Below are 27,385 nucleotides of genomic sequence, written 5' to 3' on the forward strand. Positions count from 1 at the left end.
AACGTTATAAACAGTACCTTAAGTATAGTGCAGTGTGGTGTCGAGCAATTTTAAACATGCTGTGGTGCAATCGTTGTTGAAGAAATCTGGCCTTAATATTTCTGATTTTTGTCCAAAATTTTGGAAAAAGCTGTTTTGGGGGTGTTCCAGTCTAATTTTACAGCATTTCACAGCAATAAATCTGCTCTTTTACGGTTAATAACATATTGTGACAATGCATTCTGGGAACTGTGTTTTACTTTTGCTTTTAGAATCAACAGCTGTTTTTGACACAGTGGACCATAATATTCTCATCTCCAGACTGCAACAATGGGTGGACAGTGGTTTAGGTCCTTTTTCTCTAACAGGAGCTTCTTTCTCATGATGGAGGATTTTATCTCCGCTTGATGTAATTTACAATAAAAAAAATAGTACCCGACACTGAACCTTGTCAGACCCAACTTTTAATATATTCTATCCCTGAAAGTTCATCTTTAAGCAATGCACATGGTTGCGACTATTTTATGGAAGAAATATAGTCTCATTAGAATCAGACTGTTTTTAGAAAATTAAATTAAAAACACTGAATTTTTATCCTGTGAACTTATGTGATTCTTCTCTTACTCTAAATTCGCCTGCAAAAGATCATCTGCAAAAATCCTTCTGCAAATATTCACCTACAAGTGTGTTGACCTTCTTGTGAATCAAGACAGCATTGGCTAAAAGCCACCTGACTCAGTCAAGTGCTGATTGCTTTGGCTTGAGTCACAAGAAGGTCAACACATTTGCAGGTGAATTTCTGCAGCTGGATTTTTTACAGATTCTATTTAAGGCCAATCTTTGCAAGTGAAATTTGGTACTTGAAGTTTTTTTTAGGTGAAATATTTTCTGGCAAAGTTTTGCAAAATAATTTTTTGCTGCCAAGTAAAAAAGAAAAAAAAAGTAAAAATAAAAGCAAAACAGTAAAATAATAAAAATCACAAACACAATATCAGAGTATAAAAATCCATTGTTATAAATTCAACATCTAAAAAAATCCTGATTGTTATGTCTGACTCAAATGTTTGGTCTGCAAATAAGCAACAGTTCCCCTACAACATTTGCTAAAACTCAGTCAGCCTGTTTTTACAGATGTCCCGCTGTACAGCTACTGTAATAAATATTAATCATAAATAAATGGATGATGCATCATACAGATAAGGAGATAAAAAAATAGCTTATATCAGCTTTTCTAATGTGGGAAACTCCTACAACTTCCAGATGATGCTGAGTTATCATTTTTAATGCTCAACCCAGCTTTGTCGCTGGTATATCCCTCAAGACATGCCTCAGCTGAAGCATCCTGGAACATAAAGCGGGAGGGAGGTAAGAAGTATTAGTATGGGAGTAGAATGTAAAGATACAGGAAGGTCAGGAAGTGGCGCTATTGTTCTCAGGGTCACATCTCTTTTCCTTTCAGAGCCTCGGAGGCCTTTTTCTCTGTTCAATCTGTAGATCTAACATAAACAAAACTTCTTTTCACCTCAAGTATCATGTCACATTTCCCATCCCAACCAAAGGAGGGCGGAGAAGAGGTTTATACTTGAGATTGACAAAGCAAAGTCTGTCACCTGAGGCAAATAACTACAAACAGACACACCTAGGATAGGAGGTACATTATAAATAAAGCAAATATAAAACAAGCTTATTTGGATTACATATGGATCCATAGGGAGAACATTCACAAAACCGGCTTTGAATGGTTAGTTACTGTGTCACTTAAATGTCAAAACAGGTAGTTACAATATGAACAATTACAAACTGCTTTCACGACATGTTTCTCTACTTCCTGGTTTGGCACTGTCACCTCGGACCAGGTCTAATCCGCTATTGGACAGGGAAGGGCAGGAGGAGGAGGGAGTGGGAGCACACCTTAGTTACCAAAGTTACACATTAACATATTGTTCTGGGAATGAGCTGCAGAGCACACCTCGATCAACCTTTGCACAGCACTTCTACAGGTCACAGCAAAAAGCAGAAGAAAATGTTAAAGCTGACTAGAAATGTATGTGAAGACAGAGAGCGGATGTAATCTGAGGCCACCCAGATTCTGACAAACAGGTGACCAGGTAAGACTTTATATACAGTAAATAATGGAGCTTTGAGAAGAGTACTCCTTAGCAGCGTTTATGGCAGACTGGGTAGATGTTCCTCTGCTGAATGCAAATATGCACATTATGTACAAAAATATATTGAACATAAGCTTACTCTTTGTTCCTTAAATGCAAAACTACAACATTTGATGGTATGTAGTTTGATTGATGTGGATTTTTCTCTGCCATCCAATTTATTGCTCTGTGGTGGTGGTTGCTGCCCCCTCACCAACTAATTCAGTGTGCTGTAACACACGTCCGCCCGCTTACTTGTCTTTCACAAGTCATAATGGAAATAAAGTCAAGGAGTTGAAACCTGACTCACAAGAAAGACAGAGCTAAAGCTACTTTTACTTACAGAAATACCCCTGTAAGGATTAGAAAGGATTAAACGTTAATATTTTTTGTCATTATGCGTATCACATATTTAATAGAAAAGAAGCATTGACATCCAAAGTAATATGGATCGTGAGCTGTGATTGTAATTCAAAATTATTTCAAACTAATACTAAACTAAACTTACAGAATAGTCCCATACCTAACAGGGCACAGTTTCATATCTGCATTCAAGAACGTTAACCAATAACAGCCTCATCTCATTGGTTCAGTTATTTTTATTTATTCATTTATTTATTGCCATTTTATGTAAAGGGTTTGCTTAGTTTGTCATCAACACTTAAGGGAACTGTAAATTTAACTTTTTTAGCCCATCGGGCCCGATCTCGGCCCCAACAGAGCAATGCCTATTTTATCATGCTATAGATCCAAAATGGTCAAGTTTTTTTCTTTCCTAAATACCTCTAAGGATGAGGCTTCAATGTTTATAAAACAAGTCCCTATTTTTTCCACAAATACTTTTGCTTTTACATTTTAAACACACACAATGCCATTTAACTGTGCACAGACATGCTCAACTCCACCCAGTGGCGGCATTATTAAAAACTATAAAGTTTTACCTTTTAAGCACCTGTGATGGTTGAATAATCCCAGTGCGTAACAGAGTTTACAAAACTCTCCCTCTCTGCTGCTGTGCACACAGTGACGAATAGACAGTTTTTCACAGGATATAGCTGCAACCAATGTACATTTCTGCAGCACAGTTTTTTTTCCCCTTTCTCAAGGTCAATCGCCATAGCAATGCAGAGGAGTGAACAGGCCATTCTATTCTTATAAAGATATCAGTCATGATTTAGGGTTCTTCTCTTCATTTTTTTTATGTATGCTGTGCAGAATGGTACATATTGATGAAACACAGGATAAATATTATTAACAAAGGCTTTGTCATGTGCAGAAGGAGTCCTACAATTAAAATGAGCACTTTTATGTGACCTACTGCCATTTTATAAGGTGAAAAACACATTTGGCAAAGTTTTGGCATATTTGGATTAAACAAAATCACAGATTTCGCTTCAGTAAACACCAACATGCATACTGTATTCCCAGTGGTATTCCAGTCCGTTCCCTCTTGGAATCTTTTTTTTCTTCTTATGCTGGATCTTGACAACTTTCTTCATTGTTTCCACACTTGGCTGGGAGATGCTAATAGCAGTGTCACACTTCCATTGTTATTATAAATATACATGAATTGCTTTATTTACTAACACATTTATCAAAACGAAAGCGTAAAACACCAAAATAACAACTAATACCCCAGCAGAACGTGATAATCTTTAAGAACAATTTTGTATGCAACCAGCAACCAGAGTGAGCTACTGATGTACAAATAAAAAAAAGTCAAATAGCTGTAAATGTACCTTTAAGGCAAAAATTGCTCCAAAGCTAATAACCAAAACATACATCTAGCCATCAGTTGTTTATATCTGCTTACCCGTGCAACTTCCTGGGAGGGGGATGTTGCCTATTGCCCAATGATTGCTGCCTATCTCCAGCAGTCATTGGGCAAGAGGTGGGGTATACAGTGGACAGGTCACCAGTCTATCACAGGGCAACATACAGACACACAGGACAAACAAGTATGCACATACACGCACGTGTGCGCGCGCACACACACACACACACACACACACACACACACACACACACACACACACACACACACACACACACACACACACACCTAAGAACACTTTTAGAGACAAATTAACCTAACACTCACGTTTTTGACTGTGGGAGGAAGCCGAAGTATTCAAAGAGAAGCTACGCGTGCACAGGGAGAACATGCAAACTCCATGCAGAAAAAGCTCAAGACCTTTTTGCTGCAAGGCAACAGTGCTACCAACTGCTCCACTGTGCAGCCCCAACCAAAACCAAAAGTTAAACATTGAGATGAAATTGGTAAGTTTACTTGAGGTTAGAGTCAGACAATCTTCCCTTGATCGGCACTGATCAGAGTTCCAAATAGTAAAAATATTCATTAAATTAATCAAAATTAAGGGGCTTTAAATATAAAATTTTCCCCATTTAACACAAATAAGAGAATGGTTAGGAACCAATGCTTTGATGCAGAAATCTGGTAATTTATGCTTTTCTATAGGATGCAAACTGATACCTTTTTAGAGGAACCAGCATCTAATTTATTTTCTTCCTCTTTTTCTCTGCATTTTTCAAAACTGGAATTGGCAGGTCAGACCCTCAAAGACAACAGGGTAAGTGCATTGGTTAGGAAAAAATCTGACTAGTGCATCGTTTCACATAATTGTTTTGTGTTCTTTTTTAAGAATGCATTGTACAAAAGGCTCTTCTTTTGGTTACATAAATACTGACCAACATGTGGGACAAGTGTTTATACAACAAATAACTATGCACCTGTAACAGCTGACCTTCATTGGATCACGCCTGCCCATTATTATAGACTGCATAAACAAGTGAAAAAGAATAGTTTTACAGCATCTAGATATACTATTAAGTGGTTTGAAATCCTGCAGTGCGTTAAGAAGTATCTCTTTTATTTGTGTTTACATGCATGCACGTTGCATGCTCTTTGTTGACATTGCCATCACTGGGGTTAAAAGGAAATAACCACATATCTGAAAGCTTGTGAACAGATATGTTACTGTTTTTTTTCCTAAGAGCATCACTGTTGTACTGAGTTAAAGCAGCACTGTGCAGATTTTGACCCTAGTATTATCATAATTGGAAATATATTAAATATTATTTTTCATGTGAGCAACATCACTCAGCATGTATTGATGCTAAGGGCAGACGGCTCTTTTCACAAACTCAAATTTGTAACTTGAGAGCTGCGGATCCGGCTCTGAACGGGTCATGTGACCTAGAGCGCCACTTTACGGCAGTCTGATCCCCCCTTAAACTCCAGAGCTAGTCCTGAAGGCTTCTACTTTTCTTGTCGTTGAGTCAAAGGTTGTCATGGCCATGATTATGATTACAAAATACAAAAAATAAAGTTCATAAACCTGCATGTCAGCTCTTCTCCCACGGGGAAGTTCATGCTGCTTTTCATAATCAGATGACTGGGCCTGTTGTCTGCCTCCTCCTCTTCCACAGCTCCTGGAGATCCCCCTCCCTCTCCCCTGTCTCTGCCTCTTCCTCTCCCTCTCAATTTCAAAGGGAGACTCTGAGGACTCTAGAGGGGTGAATGTGGTCTTGTCTTGACCAGTAAGTCGATGATTTCTCAATCTGCTGGTCCAAAATTATCTGTTATCAGATTCCAAAACATTAATCTTCTGACAGTGCAGTTTTGCCGGTGGCCTTCAGCGGCACTAAACCTGAAAGTTGCAGGTCTAGTGCCCCCCTAGTGGATAAAAGTTACACAGTGCTGCTTTAAGTAGTTAATCACACTTATCAACAAATACTTTGTTAACGTTTGCTCGGGGCTCTAGAGCCGAGTCCACCTGCCCTTTTCTGCTCTTGGCTGATGTGTGCAGCAGGCTTTCTTCTGTTCTCACCACTTCTAACAACCGTGTATCTCCGGGTGAAAACCTCCCTCACATACACCCACTCAACATCAACCCACGTAGTAATAATTCAAGTGGTTGAAGATCATACAAACACAGGTTACGATTACATCAATGTGGTCTAGCTACTTTGATGCTGGGTCCAGTCTTGATTTAATATAGTCAATGACGCAATTAGGATACCGTTCTTATAGAGCAGAGCTGCCAAGTAACATGTAGGCAACCAGCTTCTCCAAATGATTTGCCTTAAACGCTGGAATATGACACACTTTGGTCCTGGCTCAATAAATTCTATGAATGTTAATAATCTTTGACTTACAATGGCACAGCAGGACTCCCTTTGAACATCTCAAAGCAAACATGAGTGCCGAACATGGTGAAGGGATAGATGACAAAGAATAAAGCTTAATTTTGTTTGTTAGAGTTTTTCTATCGACACAGCAAACAAAGAGATGCATGGACTTAATATCAATAAAGTATAAATATTTGCAGTTATTACAGAGAATAAAAAAGCTGCTGTGACTTGGTTATGTACGCTTTGCATTTATTACACAAAGCAAACACCATCTGTGCAAAGTCGTAAGTAACTTGTGTAGCACAAACCCCAGAAAACTGCAAAAATGCTGCAACCCTGAGGTTTTGTTTTTCTAAATCAAGGTCCTTTGACAAATCTATTTAAACTATTACCTGAAACATCATTAATTTCAGTCTGTAGTCCAACTTTGTCCTACATCTCCATTATTATGGCAGTGCAATGTACTTTTTTCTTTGTTTTCTGTTCTAATAACTGTGCACCAGTAACAGCTGACCTTTATTGGATCACGCCTGTACATTATTACAGACTGCATAAACAAGTGAAACAGAATAGTTTTACAGCATCTCTTTGCTAAAGTAAAGACACTATTGAGTGTTGGTTTGAAATCTTGCTGCGGGTTAAGAAGTATCTCTTTTATTTGTGTTCACATGCATACACGTTGCATGCGCAAGCTATTCTCGCATTTTCATCATGTAAAGTGCTTTGAAATGTGTTGTTGCTGATATAAGCTTTGTTGAAATGGTCTGATAAGACTCCATGTGCAGAATACTATGACTGTGTTTGACTCAGCTTTGTAACAAAAATAACATTTCTTACCATCTGTCACCGTTAGTGTCTACAAACTGACTCTTGAACCATGGTTTAGGGCAACAGGACAAAGCTAAACAGCCTCCCTTCTTTGATAATGATACTTTTTCTGCAGATGAGTGCAGAAAAAAATGCCAATCTAGAGTTTTACACACAAATGGATTCACGTAGAATCGCATGAAGAACACCAGAGGTGCACAGGAACACCGCCTACACATGAAGTGCATACTTCTATCTCCCGCAGGTCCACGTCCTGCTCTGTCTGATGTGTATATTTTGTTCTGCTTTGCTTATGTGAAGACAGAACAGGAAGAGATAAAGGCAGCCCTGTTGGCTTGTTTACGGCTAACAGCGCTGCAGAGAATGGCAGGACAAGATGAAGGGGAAGAGGCCTCATGTCTGGAGTTGAGCCACTGGACCCCTCTCGCAATGAAAAATCACCTCAGGGTCAAGAAAGTGAGCGAGGCGTGCCGAATTCTTAAAACATTCCCAAGAAAGCAACAGGCTCACAGTGTCATAAATAAAAGTCATAAATTCAAGTTGGAGAAACGAGGAAAGAAATATACTAAGAACATGATTTATTTTCCTTCCGAGGCAAAATTACCAAATTGTAAAACCATATAATTAAAACTAATTAGAATTAAGTTGACTGACATGAGCAAGAAGCAAAAATGTGAGTTACGAGCCCATAATCTCTTTACTCTATGTCAAAGAATTACTAATATCTTAACTGTTAAATCTCTGAGAAAAGGCAAGAAATCACTATATCGGGAAGAATAATATCTTAATAAGATTAATACCGTATTAATATCTATTCACTTTTGAGAGCAACTGCGCTGCATACAAGTAAAACTGGATGTGGAAATCTCTTTTAGCATTCAGTTGGTGTTCCAATCTCTGAGCCCCACATTGAATGGTAAATGGTTTATACTTGTATAGCGCTTTTAACTAGTCTGACAATCTCCAAAGCGCTTCACACTACAGTTTAGTCATTCTCCCGTTCACACCCTGACGGTGGTGAGCTATGTTAGTAGCTACAGCTGCCCTGGAGCAGACTGACAGTGGCGAGGCTGTCATACAACGGCGCCACCGGACCCTCTGGTCAGCGCCAGCAGGCTAAGCATGTCCATGCCACAAGCCTGGACATGCTTCAAGTGGTAAAAAAGTGGTAAAAAAGGAAACCGTAATTTTATAAAATCTGCCCTCCCCAATTCCTCATTTACCATTTTATCAGCTTTTTTTACTCTTTCATTTATTTTTCTTCTCATGTTTTGTAATGGCATTATTATTATTATTATTATTATAGTTATGATTATTATTATTATTATTATTATTATTATTATTATTATTATTATTATTATTATTATTATTATTATATAGTAGTAGTAGTAGTATTAGTAGTAGTAGTAGTAGTAGTAGTAGCTGTAGTAGTATTAAGGATGCTTTTCTTAATTTGGTTTCTTCCTGTCTAACACATTTTATTTTATGATATTACCAACCCACATACTGAACTGTGAATGGTTAATAGACTACACTGGATTATTTAATTTTATAATTTTTGCACATTTTGTTTGTTTTTTGTCAGTTCACCTATTCTTTACGGCCTTGTAAGCCTTGTTTACCTCACAATGAAAAATAGAGGTGATCAGCCAAATAATGAGTGCTAAGGGAATAAATATCAGTAGTAATCTGGTGGGATCATTTTGCATCATATTAAAGCACAAAAATCTAATTTACATTGACACATAATCACAACACAGAAGGTTGTGGTTGTTCTGTGAGATCAGTCTTTTTCAAAGCTGATCTCTTTTGTGGTTCTAGGCAGTGTTGTAGTACTTGAGTCCGAGACTCGAACTCGAGTCCGAGTCATTAGCTTAATTTAGAGACTCGTGACTTGACTTGCTGGTGAAGATTCTCAGTCATCCAGGTCATGGTCATTCCAAAAAAAGGTAAAAAACAAAGCAACTGGACTTGTTTTCCGTAGTTGAAGACGTTTCGCTTCCTCTCCCGGAAGCTTTCTCAATTCAAAAAGTCTGGAGTAATGATGAGTAACAAGCTTTATACCATACCAAACAAAGGCCTGTAATGGCTTAGATAACATGCAAATTCAACCGAAACAGGACCACCCCTTAGTAATGGGCGGTCGTAAAAACCATTAAGCCAGCGGAATGTTTCCCAGTTTCGGTCCATTCCGCTGGCTTAATGGTTTTTACGACGGAAAACAAGTCCAGTTGCTTTGTTTTTTACCTTTTTTTGGAGTGACTTGACTTGGACTTGAGCACTGATGACTCGAAGTTGGACTCAGACTCCTACATTCAGATCATTCTGACTCGGAAATTGAGAAAAAGACTTGACTTTTTTTTCATATCATTAGGCTATAATTTTAATATGTCATTAGAATATTATTTGGTGTATGATTTTAATATCTAAATTATTAGTGCAATGTGGTGGAGTGTGGATTTTTTTTTTAGTTTAAAAACATGTAGGCTATGCTTACTTTAGTGCACTTAGTGAACTTGGACCCGACTTGATCAATAAGGACTCGACTTGGATCAATAGTGACTTGACTCGGACTCGACTCAGATTTTTTTTTAATGACTTGGACTTGACTCGGACTTGAACACTGGAGACTCGAACCTGGACTCGGACTCGAGGCATAGTGGCTTGACTACAACACTGGTTATAGGTACAGTCAACAAAGCTACCATTAAAAATTAAACTTGGCTATCAATAAATTATTCCAGAGATTACTCAGCATGTTGGCATGACCTTGAGAAAGTGCTGATAAGTTATGAGTTGAGGTTACGTTTGGTTCTAAAAATCCAAACTCTACAGGGACACGAGTTTTTGCAATGATTTATTAGGATGCCTACCTTCTTCTCCTTGAAATAATCAAGTGAAATCAGTTAATTGAAAGAATGAGCAAACAGAAGGAAATTTTTTGTATACTGTTGACTCAATCAAAGCAAAACTGCTTAAAGTTTTACAAAATTCATACAATTGTGCTTTTGTTTTCATTTTAATGGGAGATTTGAGTCTATCTGAATACTTCAGCTTAGATTTATCTGTGTACCTAAGGGCACTTATAAAACATCGGGGATATATGCTTAGATGGTCAGTTGACGTCTAAATAGGGATTAGATGATATTATAGTAACATACCTCATCAAGTTGCATTCACAGTTGGACACTGCCAATTCCACACTATTGATTAAGCCCAAATTATTCATAGCTGATTTAGATCCAAAATTCGATTTCATTGAACTAAGAAGTCAGTTTCTTATGGGAAATAAGGGATTCCCTCCAAATATATGGAAACCACATAGAGTATTAGTTTGGAAAAAATAATTTTCAGTTATAGATACATTTTGCTAAAAATGTGACAAGTATTTATACCCTTCCCAATAATGATTGGAAAACTCTGCATTGTTTTTTTTTTGGCAATTTATCAATGGTAATCAGCTCCAAGTGTTTGAGGTTCCAAAGCCACCATGCCAACATTCATGCCGTGCTTAAGCTACTGGCACATAGAGATCAATGTGCTGTGTACCCAACCGACTGCGGATCTCAGCTGTGAAGAGCCACGCTCACATCTCCAAATTGTACAGAAAAGCCGGTCCCTGAGAATGTCCAGGAGGTAGAATAAGGAAAAACAAAACAGGAAAACCAAACTAATTGCTCAGTCATAGGACTGCAACTTAAAAAAAACAACTTCATGACCATGACCTTTAGTGTGCAGAGTAATCAGTGAAAGGGATTTTGGATATTGTGTAAATGATTCCTGTCAGCTTCACTTGCTAAGCTTAGCAGGACACCGCGTATATACAGAAAACACTCCTCACATGTGTTGTCTCATGCTGAAACTGTGGATGTGCGTAAAAAGGGAAAAAAATGAAAAAAAAAATGAATATTTATCAGGGATCCTTGTAACTTGTCTCATCTAATCTCGCACACAGTGTAGAAATTACACATTTACCTACATACTATACTGACCTGTTTTAGCTCTGTAAGTATTAAAAAATAGATTTCTATTTGCTAAATGACAAAATAACGAGAGGTTTTAGATATTCTTCTCTACTTTCTACAAAGTAAGAGGTTTACATGAGATTGCTATCCCTTTAAACTGATATGATGAGGCCACATCTTTGAAAGTCTCTGTTAAACTAAATCCCAACATTTTAGTTCGACGGAGGCACATTTAAGGAAGTATTTTAATTTACCCCTCAAACACACTGCTTCCTTTTGTGACAACAGAATGGTATGGATAAATGTTGGGCCTCCACAAGTCTGGCTCTCCTTTGGGAAATTTTCCAAATGCCCAAAGGCACCACATATATCTGTTCCAACTATTATACTCAAGTATAAAGGGCCATGGGAATGTTGAGACACCATACTGTTCAGGAAGTAGATGGGTTCAGTGTTCCAGATATCCTCATGTTTTGGTGAAAAATTTGCATTTCAACCCAGAACTAAAGCAAATGACCCTCTGAAAATACAAGCAAAAGCTGCTAAGAGGGTGTCATTGTCCACCGTGAAACAAGTCCTGAATCGACATGAGCTGAAAGGCCATTCAAAGCAAAAATAAGTCATTGCTCCAAAAGCAACAGAAAAAGCCAGATTGCAGTCTGCATACATTCTTGGGGACAAAAAGCTAAATTTTTGGAGAGATGTCCCATAGTCTGATGTGACTGAAAAATAGCCAAAACAATCATTATTACACTTGGAGGCGAAACAGGGGAGATTGCAAGGCAAAGGTCATTGTCCAAGCTGTAAAGTACAGAGATCGCAGAATCATGTTGTGAAAGTCATTTGCTGCAGGACCGACTAAAATGTTTCACAGAATAGATGGCACCATAAGAAAAAAAAAGGCAAATATATTAAAACAACATCTTAAAACATCGGACAGGAAGTCAAAGAAGTTAAAGCTTTGGGGGGAAAAGGTGAACAATGACTGTAAACATAAAGTCAAATTAGTTACAATGTAGCATAAAGAGTAAAATCTTTAACCGAGTAAGATCTGAGGGAAGAAACGTAAGTATGATCATGGTGACCTCATCACAGCAGTCCTACCAGGAGGAAAGAGACAATATTATTCTGAGCAAAATACTATCACGAAAGTATTATGAGCATGTGAAAAAAAATGCCAAAAAACACAACAGTTTACGAAGCAATTCTAACAAATACTAAGAAAATGTATTTAAAATTCTGAATTTGAAGAAAATTACAAATCTCTTAAAAATGACTTCACTCATTATTCTAACATTTAGCAAATGAAAATCACTTTGGTGATGATAACTGACCTGAGGGTTGTTTTCATTTCAGACAATAAAAAAAAAAAACTGTCAATTTTGTATTATTCGTGTTAACATTTGGTTTTATCTGTAGCCAGGAAAATGCATTGTTACCTAAAAAGTGGATCAGACAGCTGCAGCAGATCCAGAACGCTGCTGCCCGCGTCCTCACTAAGACTAAGAAAGTAGAGAACATCACCCCAGTTCTAAAGTCCTTACACTGGCTCCCTGTATCTCAGAGAATAGACTTTAAAATCCTTCTGTTAGTCTATAAATCCCTGAATGGCTTAGCACCTAAATACATCACAGACTTATTATCAGTGTGTCAACCCTCCAGACCACTCAGGTCTTCTGGCTCCAGCCTACTCTGCATACCCAGAACCAGAACCAAACATGGATAACCAGCATTTAGTCCCTACGCTCCACCTATCTGGAACAAACTTCCAGAAAACTGTAAAAGTGCTGAAAGCCTGAGTTCATTTGAATCATGATTAAAACTCTTTTTTTTTTAGGATTGCCTTTGACTGTTCTAGTTAAACTGTTTTACTGAAACATCATTAGTTTAAGTTTGTAGTACAACTAATTTTTAAAGTCATTAATATTTGCTTTAAGTTTCCATTTTCCCATGTTTTATTTTGTTCCAATTTTTCTACATTTTATTCCAACTTGTTTTTATTCTGTTTTTATCTTCCTACGTTTTGATCATGTAAAGCAATCTGCGTTGTCCTTGCACTGAAATGTGCTATACAAATAAATTTGCCTTGCCTTGAAAAAATGCCATTTAGAAAATGTTTTGACTGAAAGAATCATTAAGGTATGTGAAAAAGAAACATAAATGTTTTTAACGGCTCGATCCATGAATTTGACCATCAAATATTCCTGTTGACTGAGCGCATTAAAAGTTGAAGAGTCATTTATAATCTTGTCAGACCGGATCTTTGAACATCTATTTGCACTTTAAATACGGGGAACCTTCCTGCAGAGTCGTGAAGGCAAATGTCAAGGAAACATGCAAATAACTTCACATAAAGCTCTTTTGTAGACAACAGGTTTATATTTGCATCGTAAAAGCCAACAAACATTATAATGTCAGCTTAAAGTCATGTATGTCAGGTATAGGGAGTCAAACAACAAGTGCTGGGGTTAAATACAAACAAATCTAAGTGATAAAAGACTATTTTCTCTAAACCTGAAGCCCCACTTTATCAAACCTACAAAGTTATCTCAGCTGTGACAGAGAGTGAAATGGGTACTGCTCAAAGTGTTTCCATTTCCAGCTTTTGTGCTGAACAACCTGGAGCGTAAGAAAGACCCCCAGATGCCCCAGCGTTTCTTATTCGTGGACATTTCCCATCTGGGCTGCTTCAATAAGAAATACAACTCTAAATAGTGTTGTATTTATTGTTGCAAAACAAATAATGCCTGCAGGCTTCCTTTTTTATTGGCCTTTGTGATTCTCACGGCCTGCAGCTTCTCTGTTGTGGTGAAACGTGTGCTCAGATCCTTCAGTCAATTCACACACGTACACAATCATTGCTGATCTTCTGTGTTTGTTTAAGCAACACCTTGGGACAGGGCCGTCAAACACATTTCTAAATCAGGTCACTTTGGCATCAAGAGGTCATTAAAAGGGCTGGTTGCACCTGTATAGATGACACTTTTGTTTTCATAATTTCAGTTCAGTTCACATAGAAATATTAAACTACTATAGTACCTAAGGGTACTATAAATGTAGCACCCTTAGGCCTAGTTTATATAATGTATCTGCAAAAAAGTTGATATTGGGGTGAGTAACAGTTTAAACTCATCATTCTGCATCACCTTTTGTCTTTTTGGACATTGCTGGGTTGTTTTAATGTTGAGGTTTAATGTTGATGGAAACCTGACATCTAGTGGCAGGAAGCTGTTACTACATAATTTAAAAAACAACAACATCCGCTATAGGAGGGACTGTTTTATTCACTTTATACACTTTAAAATGACATATGCCTGACATGATATGCCTTGTTTGGCTCTTGAAGGCCGCATAAATTGCATTGACGGGACGGCTTCGGCCCACGGGCCTTGAGTTTGACACATGGGCCTTGGGAGAACGATTTCTACGGAATGTGAGACTTCCTGTTTGCGACACACTTTTCCTGCTGCAGATGGACCTTGGAGAGTTTGTCAATAATAACTATTGAATAAAACTTTTTTTTTATTCAATAGACATTTTACTCTTCATGTGCTTGGTGACATATTTGGGTCGTTTGATTGTGATGGCTCTTATGAAATATGCATTCAGTGACACAAATAATTCAGCAGGAATTTTAGCTGTAATGATCATCATTAGGTTTGGGAATCTAACTGGAAAAGATAACACTTCTTATAAAGATGCATTAGAAGCAAAAGTAAAAAAAAAGGAAAACTGCACATAAAAAAAAAAGGTTTCAAGCAAAAAGTTCATATTATACATTCTCCCCTTTTTTCCAGGACCTTGTTTGGCTGCTCCAGGAGGGGTCTGGATAGTCGTTCATCTCCCCCACCTGTCCTTTGGCACCGGCGGATTCCCCTGTCACTCAAACGTGCCACCTAGTGGAGCCCTGAAGGTTTAGCTCTGATCTGCTGAAACGAAACCAGCCAACTACCTCCCTCATCTGGGGAGTTGCAAGCCCTGCACCGTCTTCCAAACATGTTCACCTTTTACCTACTGGGAATGTAACAGCCGAGGAAAAAGAATGAAAAGTGTGAATTCAGGTTTCCTGTGGATGTGGCAGAGCACAAAGTGACTTGCCTGGGATACATTCCCACAGCGGGGAGCTTTAATTCAAATGTTCTGGGTCCACTCAAAGCAAGAAAAATACCTTATTTACCCAGAAGTACATTAAAAGTCTCTTTCAACGACAGACATCATCAGCAAATGGCATCTGTAAATGAAACATCCATACCACCCCTGACAACTAATGGTAAGACAAAGGTTTCTGGCTCAGTCATTCAAAATATATATATTTATGTATTTGCATTTATTTTAGACATCCTGAGGTAAAATACATTTGTTTAACATACAGTATAATACATCTGTCCATATTAAATCTAGCCAATGAATAAAGATTGTTTTTAATAGGCATGCAGTACGCTGGTACAAAAATCTAATATTAAGATAACCTTTAGTAAAAATACTATTATTTAACACAAAAGTGCTTTAATAAAAAAAACAAGAACGCAGCAGATTTTCCTACTGCCACAGATAAATCTTACACATCAATCGTTATAAATAAGGTTAATTCAATTTAGGCAAAAATAAAGAAGAAAACAGTTGCGAAATTATGTAAGAGTATTTTTTTAAGCATTGAGTTATTTATCAGAAGAAAACTATAAAAAAAAAAAAAAAAAAAAAATATATATATATATATATATATATATATATATATATATATATATATATATATATATATATATATATATATATATAATTTTTTTTTTTTTATATATTTAAATACAGGAATATTGTGCTATGGCAACATTATGGCGTACCCAATTCTGGGAAAGAAGGATGCTTGTCCGGCAGACATTCTGGTTGTCTCTTCCCTCACAATGAATTAAATGTCATTGCTAAAGAGACAGTCTGCTGACAAGAGTGCTTTATCCAAGAATATTAGCGGAAAGATGAGTTGAACCATGGAAGACAAAGTCTGGCAGAAAAAGGTGCATAACTAACAAGGATCCTTGAGAGGATTGTGAAGCCATGTGCGCTGGCTGGAGTCAGTGCTCCAAGAGCCACCAGGATGTGGCCTACAACCATTTCCTTCCTTGTTCTAAGCCCCCATGAACTAAAGTTATCAAAAGCCTTTTCCCTGGTGAAGGAAAAAGAGGACTTGACTGTTGCTCAGTGGTCCAAATTAATGTTATTTTAAAAAAAACAGAAGATGTTGGATTTTATGACAAAATAAAGGTTTTAGAGTCTGAATGAAAAGTCGCTTGATGTCCCGTTTGTTTTCTAAGGTCAATGGTGACAGGGGAGCCGTGTCACAAGCAGGTGTTGCTCCAAAGTCACCACAGCTATCTACCAAGAAATTTAAGAGCACCTCATGCGTCCCTTGGCTGACAAGTTATTATGAATGCTGATTTTTTTGTTTATTTTTTTATTTAGCTCCTGCCACAGTGCCAATGCCTGCTTTATTGTTGTATCGCTATCTGTGATTGGCAATCAAACACACTGGCATAAACCCCATAGAGCATCTAAGGAGTATTCTCAAGAGGAAGATGAGAGACATAAAACAATGTAGACACGCTGAAGGACAGTCTCAGAGCAACCGGGGTTTCTATAACACATCGGCAGAGCCACAGGTTGATCAGCTCCATGCAACGCTGCCTTGATGCAGAAAATGATGCTGAGGGTCCCCCAACCAAGTAATGAGTGCATATATTATGTCAACGTGAGCCTGTGCTCATGCTGAAAGTTACTCTTAACCTCATATAAATATTATTCAGTGTCTAATATATATGATTCTCTCCCTTTTTTCACAAAGAAGTGTGACACTGCTCAGCTACTGTTTTTCTTTTGTTTCTCGGTCAAATTATTAGTTCCTATTTTCCAGTTATGTTAAAACTGTACAGAAACTTTGGATCAGCTTCTATTATCACAGATGAGCGCTACTTCTGCTGCTACATTTTCTGTATTTTAGAACTTTATTTACAAAGTTTTAAACCATCTCTGATACAGTTAGAACTTTTTTTGTTTTGAGGAAACACGCTGTGTTGTAACAAACAAAAAAAAAAAAAAAACTTAATATTTTCTGTTGTTTGTTTACTTATGCTGGTTCAACAAGCAGACTCTGACCTGAATAAGGTACATAAAGTAGGTGATGAGCTGACGTAAACTCTGTGTGAGAGTTTTGCCGTGTCCTTTCCTCTGTCGATGTGGATGGTGGGCAGCTGCCTCACACAGAGAACACTGCAGGTTGTGATTTTCTGTCAAACTTTCTTACAGGCACCACGGTCAGCCCAACACGAATTACCCCAAGTCACAACTGGGAGTTTTTGGTTGCTGTTCTGGCCTCAGCCATCTCCGTCTCCATTCTCCTCGCCGTCTTCGCCAAATGTCAGGTGATCCGACGTTACTTGGCCAGCTACAGGCACACACGCCTGAGGGAGCCTGACGGCGTCAGCCATTCTGATTCTTCAGGTTGGTTTTTAAAACACAGATCTGACAAAAAAACGATGATGGTCTTGACATGAGGCATGGTTTTATGTAGTAATTTAATCTGTATGCAGTTTGAAGGCTTGTATTTTAATGTAGAGGCGAACAATGCAATTATTTTTAATTCATGTAAAATGCTTTTATATCCATAAATATAGCTCCTAGGTACAGTATATCACATTTTACCTGAAGTGAAAAGTCAATTAGCATTGAAACTACAGCAATGTTTAGCACAAAGAATACGGCACATTTAAAATATAAAAACTAAATGACTGTTTCAAGCTGTGTGGTAACCAGTTTTGAACGTTTTCAGAACTCACTGATGAGATGTATGTTAAAACTTAACAGCTCTGAACCTAATGACTCCTCTGGGATGCTTCATTGCTGAAAATGTGCAAAAAAGAGGTGACTGCATTAAAACGTGTACATCATTTACATAATTCTTCCAAGCTATCTTTGATCATTTCAAAAAGCACAAGTGACCTTAAAAACATCGCTGACATGTTAGGCTGAAGAAGGTTTCCAGTTACATCATGATAAATTAGGTTATCATTGTAGCAATAATTAATTTCAGTAAATCAAATTTAAACTTTAAAACTCATGTCATTTTAAAAATTTATTACAGAGTGATACATTCCAAGCTTTCATTTCTATTAATTGTGATGATCATGGCTTAAAGCTGGAAAGTCAACGTTTTAAAACAAAGTTAAACCAATAATGAAAACAAAGTCAGAAAACTATGAGAATAAAGTAATATGTTTGTAAAAAACTCACGAAAATGCACATTAAAATGAGGAATGAGAAGCATCTTATAAAGTTATACTTTGATATGGGTTTCAAAATAAAAAGGAAATGTCAAATATTTTCAGCACATCATTATCAAATCATCTAGAGACCGCCTGGGGGGTCCTGACCCCCACTTTGCAAAACCCCTGCCCAAAGGGATGGGTTAAATGCAGAGGGCAAATTTCATTGGAATGCATGTTTCCAGGACAATAAAGACGATGAATATAGTTTATCACAATGCCCCTCAGATGTAGTAGACTAACTGTGTGTCTTTCATACGGAGGATCCAGGTTTCAATCTTGGTTGCATCAAAAAGGGCATCTGGTGCAAAAACTGTCCCGTCTGTGTGCAAGCTGTGGTGACCCCCGCACAGGAAAGCAGCCGAACAGACTCACATTCTAATTTATTGAGATGCACCAAACGGTTACATGTTATTTTATCACACAAGTAGTCTTTACTCAGGCAGATTTTATATTCTACCGTGGCACTGACTGCGTTTATCAATGTTTCTGTTACGAGTAATACAGGAGAAGCCGATATTCAGCCAGACAACGGAGTTACATTGTAAAAAAGTTTATTGCAAAGATAAGCAGTGGTGGACAAAGCAGGCAGGTGAACAGGTGAGCAGAGTGAACTCCAATTAGTGCGGCAGGTGGATCTGTTCAAGAGCAGAGTGGTGACTGGAAGGAGACTGAGATTAATGAGAGAAACAGAAGGGAAGAAATAATAATGATCAGATTAAGAGTGGGTCATACCCATTTAAATGACAATTTATATTTAATAGGGAGGAAAAATAATGATAAATGTAAAGTATGTGGAAAGAAAGGAAATGTGGAACATGTATCGATGAACTGTAAAACATATGAACCTGAAAGGGAGAAATTGAGCAGAATGGTTGGAAGGACAGGTCAAGAATGGAGTCCTAAAGGAATATTGGGAAATGAAGGAAACATAATGGATATTTACAGATCAAGGAAAGCATTATTTATTTATCTTCAGAATGCAAAATTAGAAAATAGAATTTGATAGCTGTAAAGTAATTCTGCTACACACTTGTGTGCAGTAGGTGGCGGTATGCACCTTGAAGTTGCTTGTGATACGCCATAATAGAAAAGAAGAAGAAGAAGAAGAAGGAGACTGAAACGCTTGGATGACGGCTGAGAGGTGACAGGGCTGACACTAGAAAAAGTCTGGAAAATTCCAAAACGAACAAACAAAAACCTAAACCATGACAGTTCCATGCCATACCACTTCCCAATTTGTGATTCTGCTTCCTCAAAATATTCTAAAATGCAGGCAACGATGAGAGCATTGACATGACCACGTTAGCAGTGGCGGCTCTAGACCAAATTTACCAGGGGGGCCAGGCTGGGGCCAGTGTTTTTTTCACGAGGGCAAAGAACAAAATATATAAAACAGGCCAAAATGTAATCATGTAATATAATAAGCGGGCCACTGAGCCAATAATCCACTTGTGGCTCTGGAACTGCAGGTTGCATACCCCTGAAAGCTGAGATCCTGTGTTAATACTGCTGAAGCTGAAAGTGGAAAAATTATTAAAATAAAAATGTCAAGGTCAACCAGTTATTGTTCCTGTTCCAGCACATATAAGAAATTGACTGAGTACTGATTCAGTAATATGTCTTTAGTACAGGGGCCCTGACCAGTTTTGCAGGGGCACTGGCCCCTGTTGGCCCCTGTCTAGAACCGCCCATGCACGTTAGCTTGGAAGACATCTCACTGCAGTGCAAAGGAAGGACACGCAGAAAAGAATCTGTTCTGTTTGTTAAAAACCGAGAGCATGACTCTGGCAATACTTACAGCTTTATCTTTCCACATTCATCCGATTTACTCGTATACCTGTGTGTGTAATTAGTGTATCCGGACGGTAAACCGATATCCTGCCGTTTTTCTTGCCAAAAGCTCACTGCATGCAACGATTTTTCTATTAATTTAAAACCTTCAAACACGCTGTGAGAAACAGCTCCACTTTTATCAGATTCGAAACAAATAAAAAAATTGGATTGGGTTGAACAAAAATACATTCCAATGAAATTATTGATGACGTTGATTTAAATGTGTGTCCAAACTATGGTGCTTACGGGAAGAAGTTCTGTTCTGTCAGTACTGCAAACAGTTCATTGGTTCAAAACTTAAAACTATTTAGAGCTAAAATCCACTTCTTGCACCAAAGAAGAAGAATCTTCAGGATTACCAGGAAGACGAGTCAGTTTAAAGTTTATGTCATGCGTTTTTTTTTTTTACTGAATAGCTGATGATCCTGTCGGCCAGTATGACTTACTGAGCTCTTCTTTTTCAACTAATAGCTGCTTGTTTTATTCCTGTCCGCAGGCCTGGAGGTGGAGTTTGATATGGGCAGGGGGCGAATGGACCCTCGCTGCCTCCCTCACGTGAGCGAGGAGGATGACGACGGCTTTATCGAAGACAACTACATCCCGGCCAGCGAGCGAGCCCGAGCTGAGAGAGCAGCCGAGGAGATGGAGGAAGACACGGAGGAAGAGCTGGAAGAGATTGAATTTAGCATCACTTAAAGTATGTGGGACACATGCGGTCTGTCGGGGGAGCCGGGAACCTCCCAGCATCCATTTCTACTCCATTTCTTTCTATCATTTGTCTTTCTAGGTGGTTAAAATCGATGCTTTTCAACGTAGATCTATACTGTGTTAAACTGCATTACATGAAAATCAATTATCACACCTTCCTTATGGTTTGGAAGTTCTGAATCTGGGCTCTGAGGGCCCATTACATTTTTATAGCTGACAGTTTTAAAGAGCGCTGTTTCATGTAAAAGTCAGAATCAGCACCAACCTCAATGTTAAAACCCATTATGGCTGCTCTACACATAAAAAAAACCATTTGATTTACCAATTGTATGCACTTTTTACTGTTTATTTTCTCACTAAAGCTGCAGCACATGCAGGACTGTGCATTGTACATTTGTGATCTATTTTTGTATCTGAATAAATTGAAAGCATTCAAATACAATGTGTTTAGTTTGTATAGCTAATAGTACAAATCCTGGCCCCTTTAAAACCAATAACTAGATAATTCTTTTTCTGATATTTACATGTGGGATGTACCTGATTCCTAAGTCCAGAGTAGGAGGGAAAACAGCAAAACTGTTGTGAGATTTTACTTTATATATCTCTAAAATCAGGAAAATGAGCCCACATTAGCCTCTTCATGAATAATTCAGTTTACCGTATATATGTTTTACTGAAAATGTCTTAGAGGGTTCATGCTTTGTGTGCTACAGTGGCACTAAAGAAATATTCACACATGAACTTTTTTGACTCAGTCACCGTGTTTCATTTCTGCTACTGTGGAACCGCTATGCCATTACCTCCCCACAACCACAAATTATCCTTTGTGTCTCAGATTGTGCTGTTGATGTTGTTATTAATTGTTTGATAGCCAGTTTTCCATCTACATCTGTAATATCCATTGTCTCTTTGGCGTAGCAACTCATAACTTGTGGTTTCTGTTATGGACACAATCAATTTTGAATTGAAGTATAGTGTATATAAATGTGCTAGAATTATTTATATTTTTTGCTTTTGAAAAAGGTACCTATTGTTGTATTTCTATTGCATACCAAAGCAACTACCTGTTGGAAGGTTTCAGAAATGCCCAAGAAAAGGTAATAGATAATTAAGTCATAAAGTGATTTCTCCTTTTGAAGATTTCTTCCATTTCAGCTTTTTGGTCACATTTACATGTTTAGGATCATCAAACAAATATTCATATATAATAAGGATAACATAAATTGAAGAAAAAGGTTTTAATGATTGTTTCATTAAGGGTAAAAGATGTAGCCAATGTAAGAGTTTATATCAGTAATTATCCCCTTGATGTAAAAACTGCTTGCAGCACCCTCAGAAGCATCAGAATGGATGTCACGTGTATTTTATCAGACAATGAGTCTGACATTGCTGTAAGGGCATTTTGGCCAACTCTTCTTTTATCTAGCCCCATTAGAGGGTTTGTACGGATCAACATCCTGCTTAAGGCCACACCTAAGCATCTCTATTGGATATGAGTCCAGACTTTGACTTGACCATTCCAAACACTGAGAGGTGGGCTAGCTTGTGTGCTTCGCATCATCGTCTTAGTGCGTAAACCAAGTGCCCTTCAGCGTAAGGTCACCAACTGGTGGTTCCCTAAAGATTTTTTGGCAGCAGAATGTATCATTGCATTCATTACAGAGCAGTGTTTAGGTCCTGAAGCAGCAGCGCAGGCAGAATCTTTCATGCTACTGTAACCATCTCTGACTGTCGGTGTGATCTTTTTCCAAAATGCTTTGTTAGGTTTGTGCTAGATGTAACGACACACCTTCCAAGAAGTTCCACTTTTGTCTCGTCGCCACACAGAATGTTCTTTCATAAGTCTTGGGGATCATAAAGATCCATCCATCCACCCATCCATTTTCCAAACCGCTTTATCCCTCATGGGGTCGCGGGGGTTGCTGGTGCCTATCTCCAGCGTTCACTGGGCGAGAGGCGGGGTACACCCTGGACAGGTCGCCAGTCTGTTGCAGGGCAACACAGAGAGACAAACAGGACAAACAACCATTCACACACACACTCACACCTAAGGACAATTTGGAGAAGCCAATTAACCTAACAGTCATGTTTTTGGACTGTGGGAGGAAGCTGGAGTACCCGGAGAGAACCCACGCATGCACAGGGAGAACATGCAAACTCCATGCAGAAAGACCCAGGGGTGTGGATCATAAAGATGCTTTATTTATTTATTTGCCAAAGGAAGGATGTTTCTGTGTGTTCTCCTGTGTTATTGGCCTTAGGACCATGAACGCATTGTTTGCTCAGCCTCTTTCTAATTGTTAAATCATGGATGTGGTAATTTTGGTAAAGCAGGCCCTCCTGGCATGGTTCACCACTGTTTTCTCCAATGGTGGATGATGGCTCTCAAAGTCAGTTTGCTGGAGTGGACTCCTAAGGCATTAGAAGAGACTTTGTAACACTTTGTTCATCTGTTATCAATTTTCTTTAGATAAGGGAATATTGGAGTCATTAATTCTACACTAATCAAGTCCAAGCGTGGCTGGTGAAATCAAACATAAACATTTTCAGCAATAATGTAAAACAGTCACTTAAGGGGTTCTGACATTTATTTTCCTCATAACTGAAATGATCACTGGATCATCACATTTTGCCTCAACACAAGCAAACTGTGTCTGATGTTGATTATGATAATATATCCCAAAGTGCTACAAGAATAAATATATATAAAATAGCAAACTAAAAATTCAGTGATCAGCAGGAAAAGCTTTATAAAGGAACATTTTTGAGCTTTTTTTAAAGCAGCAAGCGTCTGTGGAGCTCCCAGGTGCCCATTGTCCCTAACAAAGCATGAGGAAGTTGGTATTATTTGTGTGGAGTCGGGTGTCAGGGGTCCTTTAAGTATCTGAGAGCATCGAGTACGCTGGAAGGGTAGCCACTGAAGTTTAAGGAGAAGTGGGGTGACCGGATGCAGCCTGCAAACGTTCATAAGGAGCACAGTTCTGGGTTTATTGCAGCCTCTGGATGTTCTCTGCAGGAATCCCTGTAAGCACGGCATTCCAGTAATCAAGCTTGGAAGAGAGAAAGGCACAAACCGCTTTTTCAACATTGTTGGGTTGAGAGACAAGCAGAGTTTGGGGATGTTTCTAAGGTGGAAGAAACAGGTTTTAAACAGATGCTTCTTAAAGGAGAGATGAGAGGCCAGTCACAGTTCTGGAGGGGTAAGACGACCGGATCTGATGAGCGGGGCCAACCAGTGCGGCTTCAGTTCTGGTGCTGTTGAACTGGGGGAAGTTGTGACTCATCCAAGCAGGCGTTGTGGGTGAGAGCGTTAAACTCTGTTTGACGATCTGAGACATTTAAGTGTGATAAAAAGCAAAAACTAGTGGAACTTTTCAAGGGGAAATACTTTGTCACGTCACACTTTCTCCTTCTACCAGCTATGTTGCCATACGGGTCAAAAACGGAAAGGCCTGGGACTTCTTTTATTTGTCAAATTAACATGAGATTTTTAATTCCTACAGACAAATTTCACCCAGTTGCCTTAAACTGTTGATCAATCTGACAACAAAAGATCTCATATTTTAATTTATTTTATGTAAAGAGATTCAGAAATTTGGAACAAAGGTCCATCAAAAGGTTATAGTTTTCTTTAAAGAGCAATTATCAGCATAGGAGCCATACACTAAATTAAGTTAATTTGTTAGATGTGTGTTTGTTCAGGTTTATAAATGTTATAGTTCTATCATTGTTTATTTATCAATATGTGGGTCAACTAAATATGGGTGGAGATTATTTTATTGCTTTGTTTTTTTTTTTTTTTGACCGCCTTGTATGGATATCAGTGTGATTATTTTTTGCTAAGTTTATATTGGATACATCATTCTAAGTTGTTCATTTTCCTTAATAAAGTTATAAAAAGGCACCTTTTTTTATCTCAGTGAATCTTTTTAACCAGCGCATCATAAAAGGAACGACCCAACCATAGCCTCTCAGCCCCCTTTTGGTTTGTCTGCTGAAGTCGCTGCAGCAACAAGGTATGCAACTCTTATTTCTCACACTGTTTAGAGCACTGCAACACCCAAACATACTAGTAATTTTATAGAACGCAGCAGTTTAACAATATACAGCTTGCCATGGAAGTCAATGTGTTTTTGGTTGCATTCGGGGAGGTGACACCACTGACCATGGTGTCTAGTCTAATTAAAATTTCAAGGGGCATCTCATTGTATTGAAGATGCATCTAGTGTCTCTCGTCTTTCTGTTGACAAAAAAATAAAAAAAATAAAACCCCACAGTGTCTCTGCTACAGCATTTTTGGCAAGTTTGCTGGCCTATCAAGCACATTAACAGCATGGTCACTAAACCAGGTACAGGTACTTTAAACAGTCCATGTGAGCAGGTGCTGAGTCGCAGGAATTTTAGGCCCCTGGCAAATAAACCACAATCATATAAAGCTTAGAATATAACTAAAATGTCATTGTTTGGAATGATCCTAACCCCCCCCCCCCCCCCCCAATAGTCTATCTGCACGAGCCTGTTCTAAAAGGACGCCAAATCCACCAGTGAACTGCATCTAAAACCTTTTTTTTTTATTCCAATAGTATTCTCATTTAATCACACTTGCATTTATGTAGATTTAAAAACAACAATATCTATAACAAAGCATGAACATTTATTTATTTTACATAAAGTTAAGGTGAACCCTGACTCTTCTAGTTAAAACGTCAACTACTGGTAGCCCTTCGTATAAGACAACACAAATAAAGTAGCTCTCAGTTTCAAAAAGGTTGGTGACAGCTGGTCTATCCAATAGTATAGACTACCTGTGCTAGTCTATTCGACCTCTCCAAACGTTTGAATGGGTGCAGGGCTGTAGTCATCCAGTGGGCCGTGCATCATTATTCACCACCATTTTTCCTTCCACTCAATTTTCCAATGTGACCCTTTGCTGAAACAGCGAACAATCTCCTGTGCCAAAATGTGGCCATAACCTAACATGTCTGTATTAAAAACACCTTTCATTTTTTTTTTCCAAAAAATTTTACTTTTAGTTTTTGTTAGCCGTGAAATATAATACTAAAAGTTAAAGGATAAAAAAGGTTTAAACAGATGAATCCATCTAGTATATTTCTCACTTTTTTAAATTTATACCGGAAATACATTTTCGGTCATATTCAATTTTTTTTTAAATCCGTCTGTAAATTTGATTAAGATTTTATCATTGATCGTGTACAAACAGATGCTTTTAAATTTTGAACACAAGTTTCGGTTTAACAGGTGAAATTAGTATAAATTCACTGACCTTAACCTGTGGACATAATCACAAAGTGAAATCTTAACACAAATCAAAATGTAACTGCGGCACTTTAGCGTACAGATCCAGACAGTAGCTTTATTTTATCAGAGGAGGGAGTATTTGGATTGTTCGCCTCAGCAACTCGAGCCACAACACTCACCTTCTCCTTTCAACTTGGCGACACTGGCATAAACAACCGTAATTAAGCTTGGCACTGCGCGCTGGGTCGAGCCCTGCAGCGCCTCCGATCCTGTGAGGCCACGCAACTGATGAGAGCAGCCTGACAGGTCTGCGTGGAACTGCGTGGAGCTGTCAGACGAGGCTGCGTCCGGAAACACTGCGCGTCAAGTTCACGCCAAAACCGGAACCACAGCGTCCCTGTCGTCTAAATAAAAGCGTGAAAGGCTACGCACACTGACACGTCAGCCTTTACATCAGTGGAAAAAAGATTGAAAGATTTGTGGGGGAACTATTATTATTATTATTATTATTATTATTATTATTATTATTATTATTATTATGATTATTATCATAATAATCATAATCATAATAATTTATATATATATATATATATATATATATATATATATATATATATATATATATATATTGTGATTGGTGTGGAAATTATTCCCTATCTTTATTTCCAGAGAAACAATGAATTGTGAATTTTAATATGTTTCAGCTGTCATAAAATCAATTATCTTATGAAAGTGAAGCTTCAAAACAAGTAAGATATTTTTTTGGTCTCGCCTTCCTCGTTGTAATGTTCCTCTTTCATTCCTTAAGATATTATTATGCGCAGCTTTCAACGTTATTCTGGAATTGTGTTCAAGCAACTGACACGCAGTTATTCCAAGAACTGCTTTGAGACGTACGTTTTTTTTATTTTATTTTTCAATCTTTGCATCTCTGCCACTCAGCCTGAGCTGCTCAATGAGGTTATATTACGTGTCTGGTAAAATAAAATACAAATAACATTTTCATTGGCATTTCCGCAAAACTTTGCACTTTAAACGCAAAGTCAGACAAACAAAACCGTCTTAAAATATCCCGCAACACTGTGCTGGGCTCAAAATGAATTCACTGTGATCATGACAGGAGATACATGGAGCGTATTTGACAACCGGAAATCTTTTCTTGCGTAAACGCGGTGAGTTTGACGCTCCGGAAAAGCAG

The 27,385-nt window shown here is 38.1% G+C and overlaps 1 protein-coding gene across 1 annotated transcript; it reads left to right on the forward strand.

Annotated features, from left to right (window-relative positions):
* The first annotated feature begins 1,940 nt into the window (after positions 1–1,940).
* On the forward strand, positions 1,941–22,784 carry c9h1orf210 (chromosome 9 C1orf210 homolog). The gene is made up of 4 exons (XM_012878024.3): positions 1,941–2,087; positions 14,872–15,344; positions 17,369–17,563; positions 20,717–22,784. The coding sequence occupies exons 2-4, from the start codon at positions 15,299–15,301 to the stop codon at positions 20,914–20,916; spliced, it is 441 nt and encodes a 146-aa protein (XP_012733478.2). The 5' UTR covers positions 1,941–2,087; positions 14,872–15,298; the 3' UTR covers positions 20,917–22,784.
* The last annotated feature ends 4,601 nt before the right edge of the window (positions 22,785–27,385 follow it).

This window comes from Fundulus heteroclitus, chromosome 9 (genome assembly GCF_011125445.2).
Source record: "Fundulus heteroclitus isolate FHET01 chromosome 9, MU-UCD_Fhet_4.1, whole genome shotgun sequence".
Lineage (NCBI taxonomy): Eukaryota > Metazoa > Chordata > Actinopteri > Cyprinodontiformes > Fundulidae > Fundulus > Fundulus heteroclitus.

Excerpts from the sequence above, each read along its gene's own strand:
- c9h1orf210 (XM_012878024.3), top strand. The coding sequence starts at position 15,299 with ATGGCATCTGTAAATGAAACATCCATACCACCCCTGACAACTAATG. Across the intron at positions 15,345-17,368 it reads ACCACCCCTGACAACTAATG|GCACCACGGTCAGCCCAACA; the intron begins GTAAGACAAAGG and ends ACTTTCTTACAG. Across the intron at positions 17,564-20,716 it reads CAGCCATTCTGATTCTTCAG|GCCTGGAGGTGGAGTTTGAT; the intron begins GTTGGTTTTTAA and ends TCCTGTCCGCAG.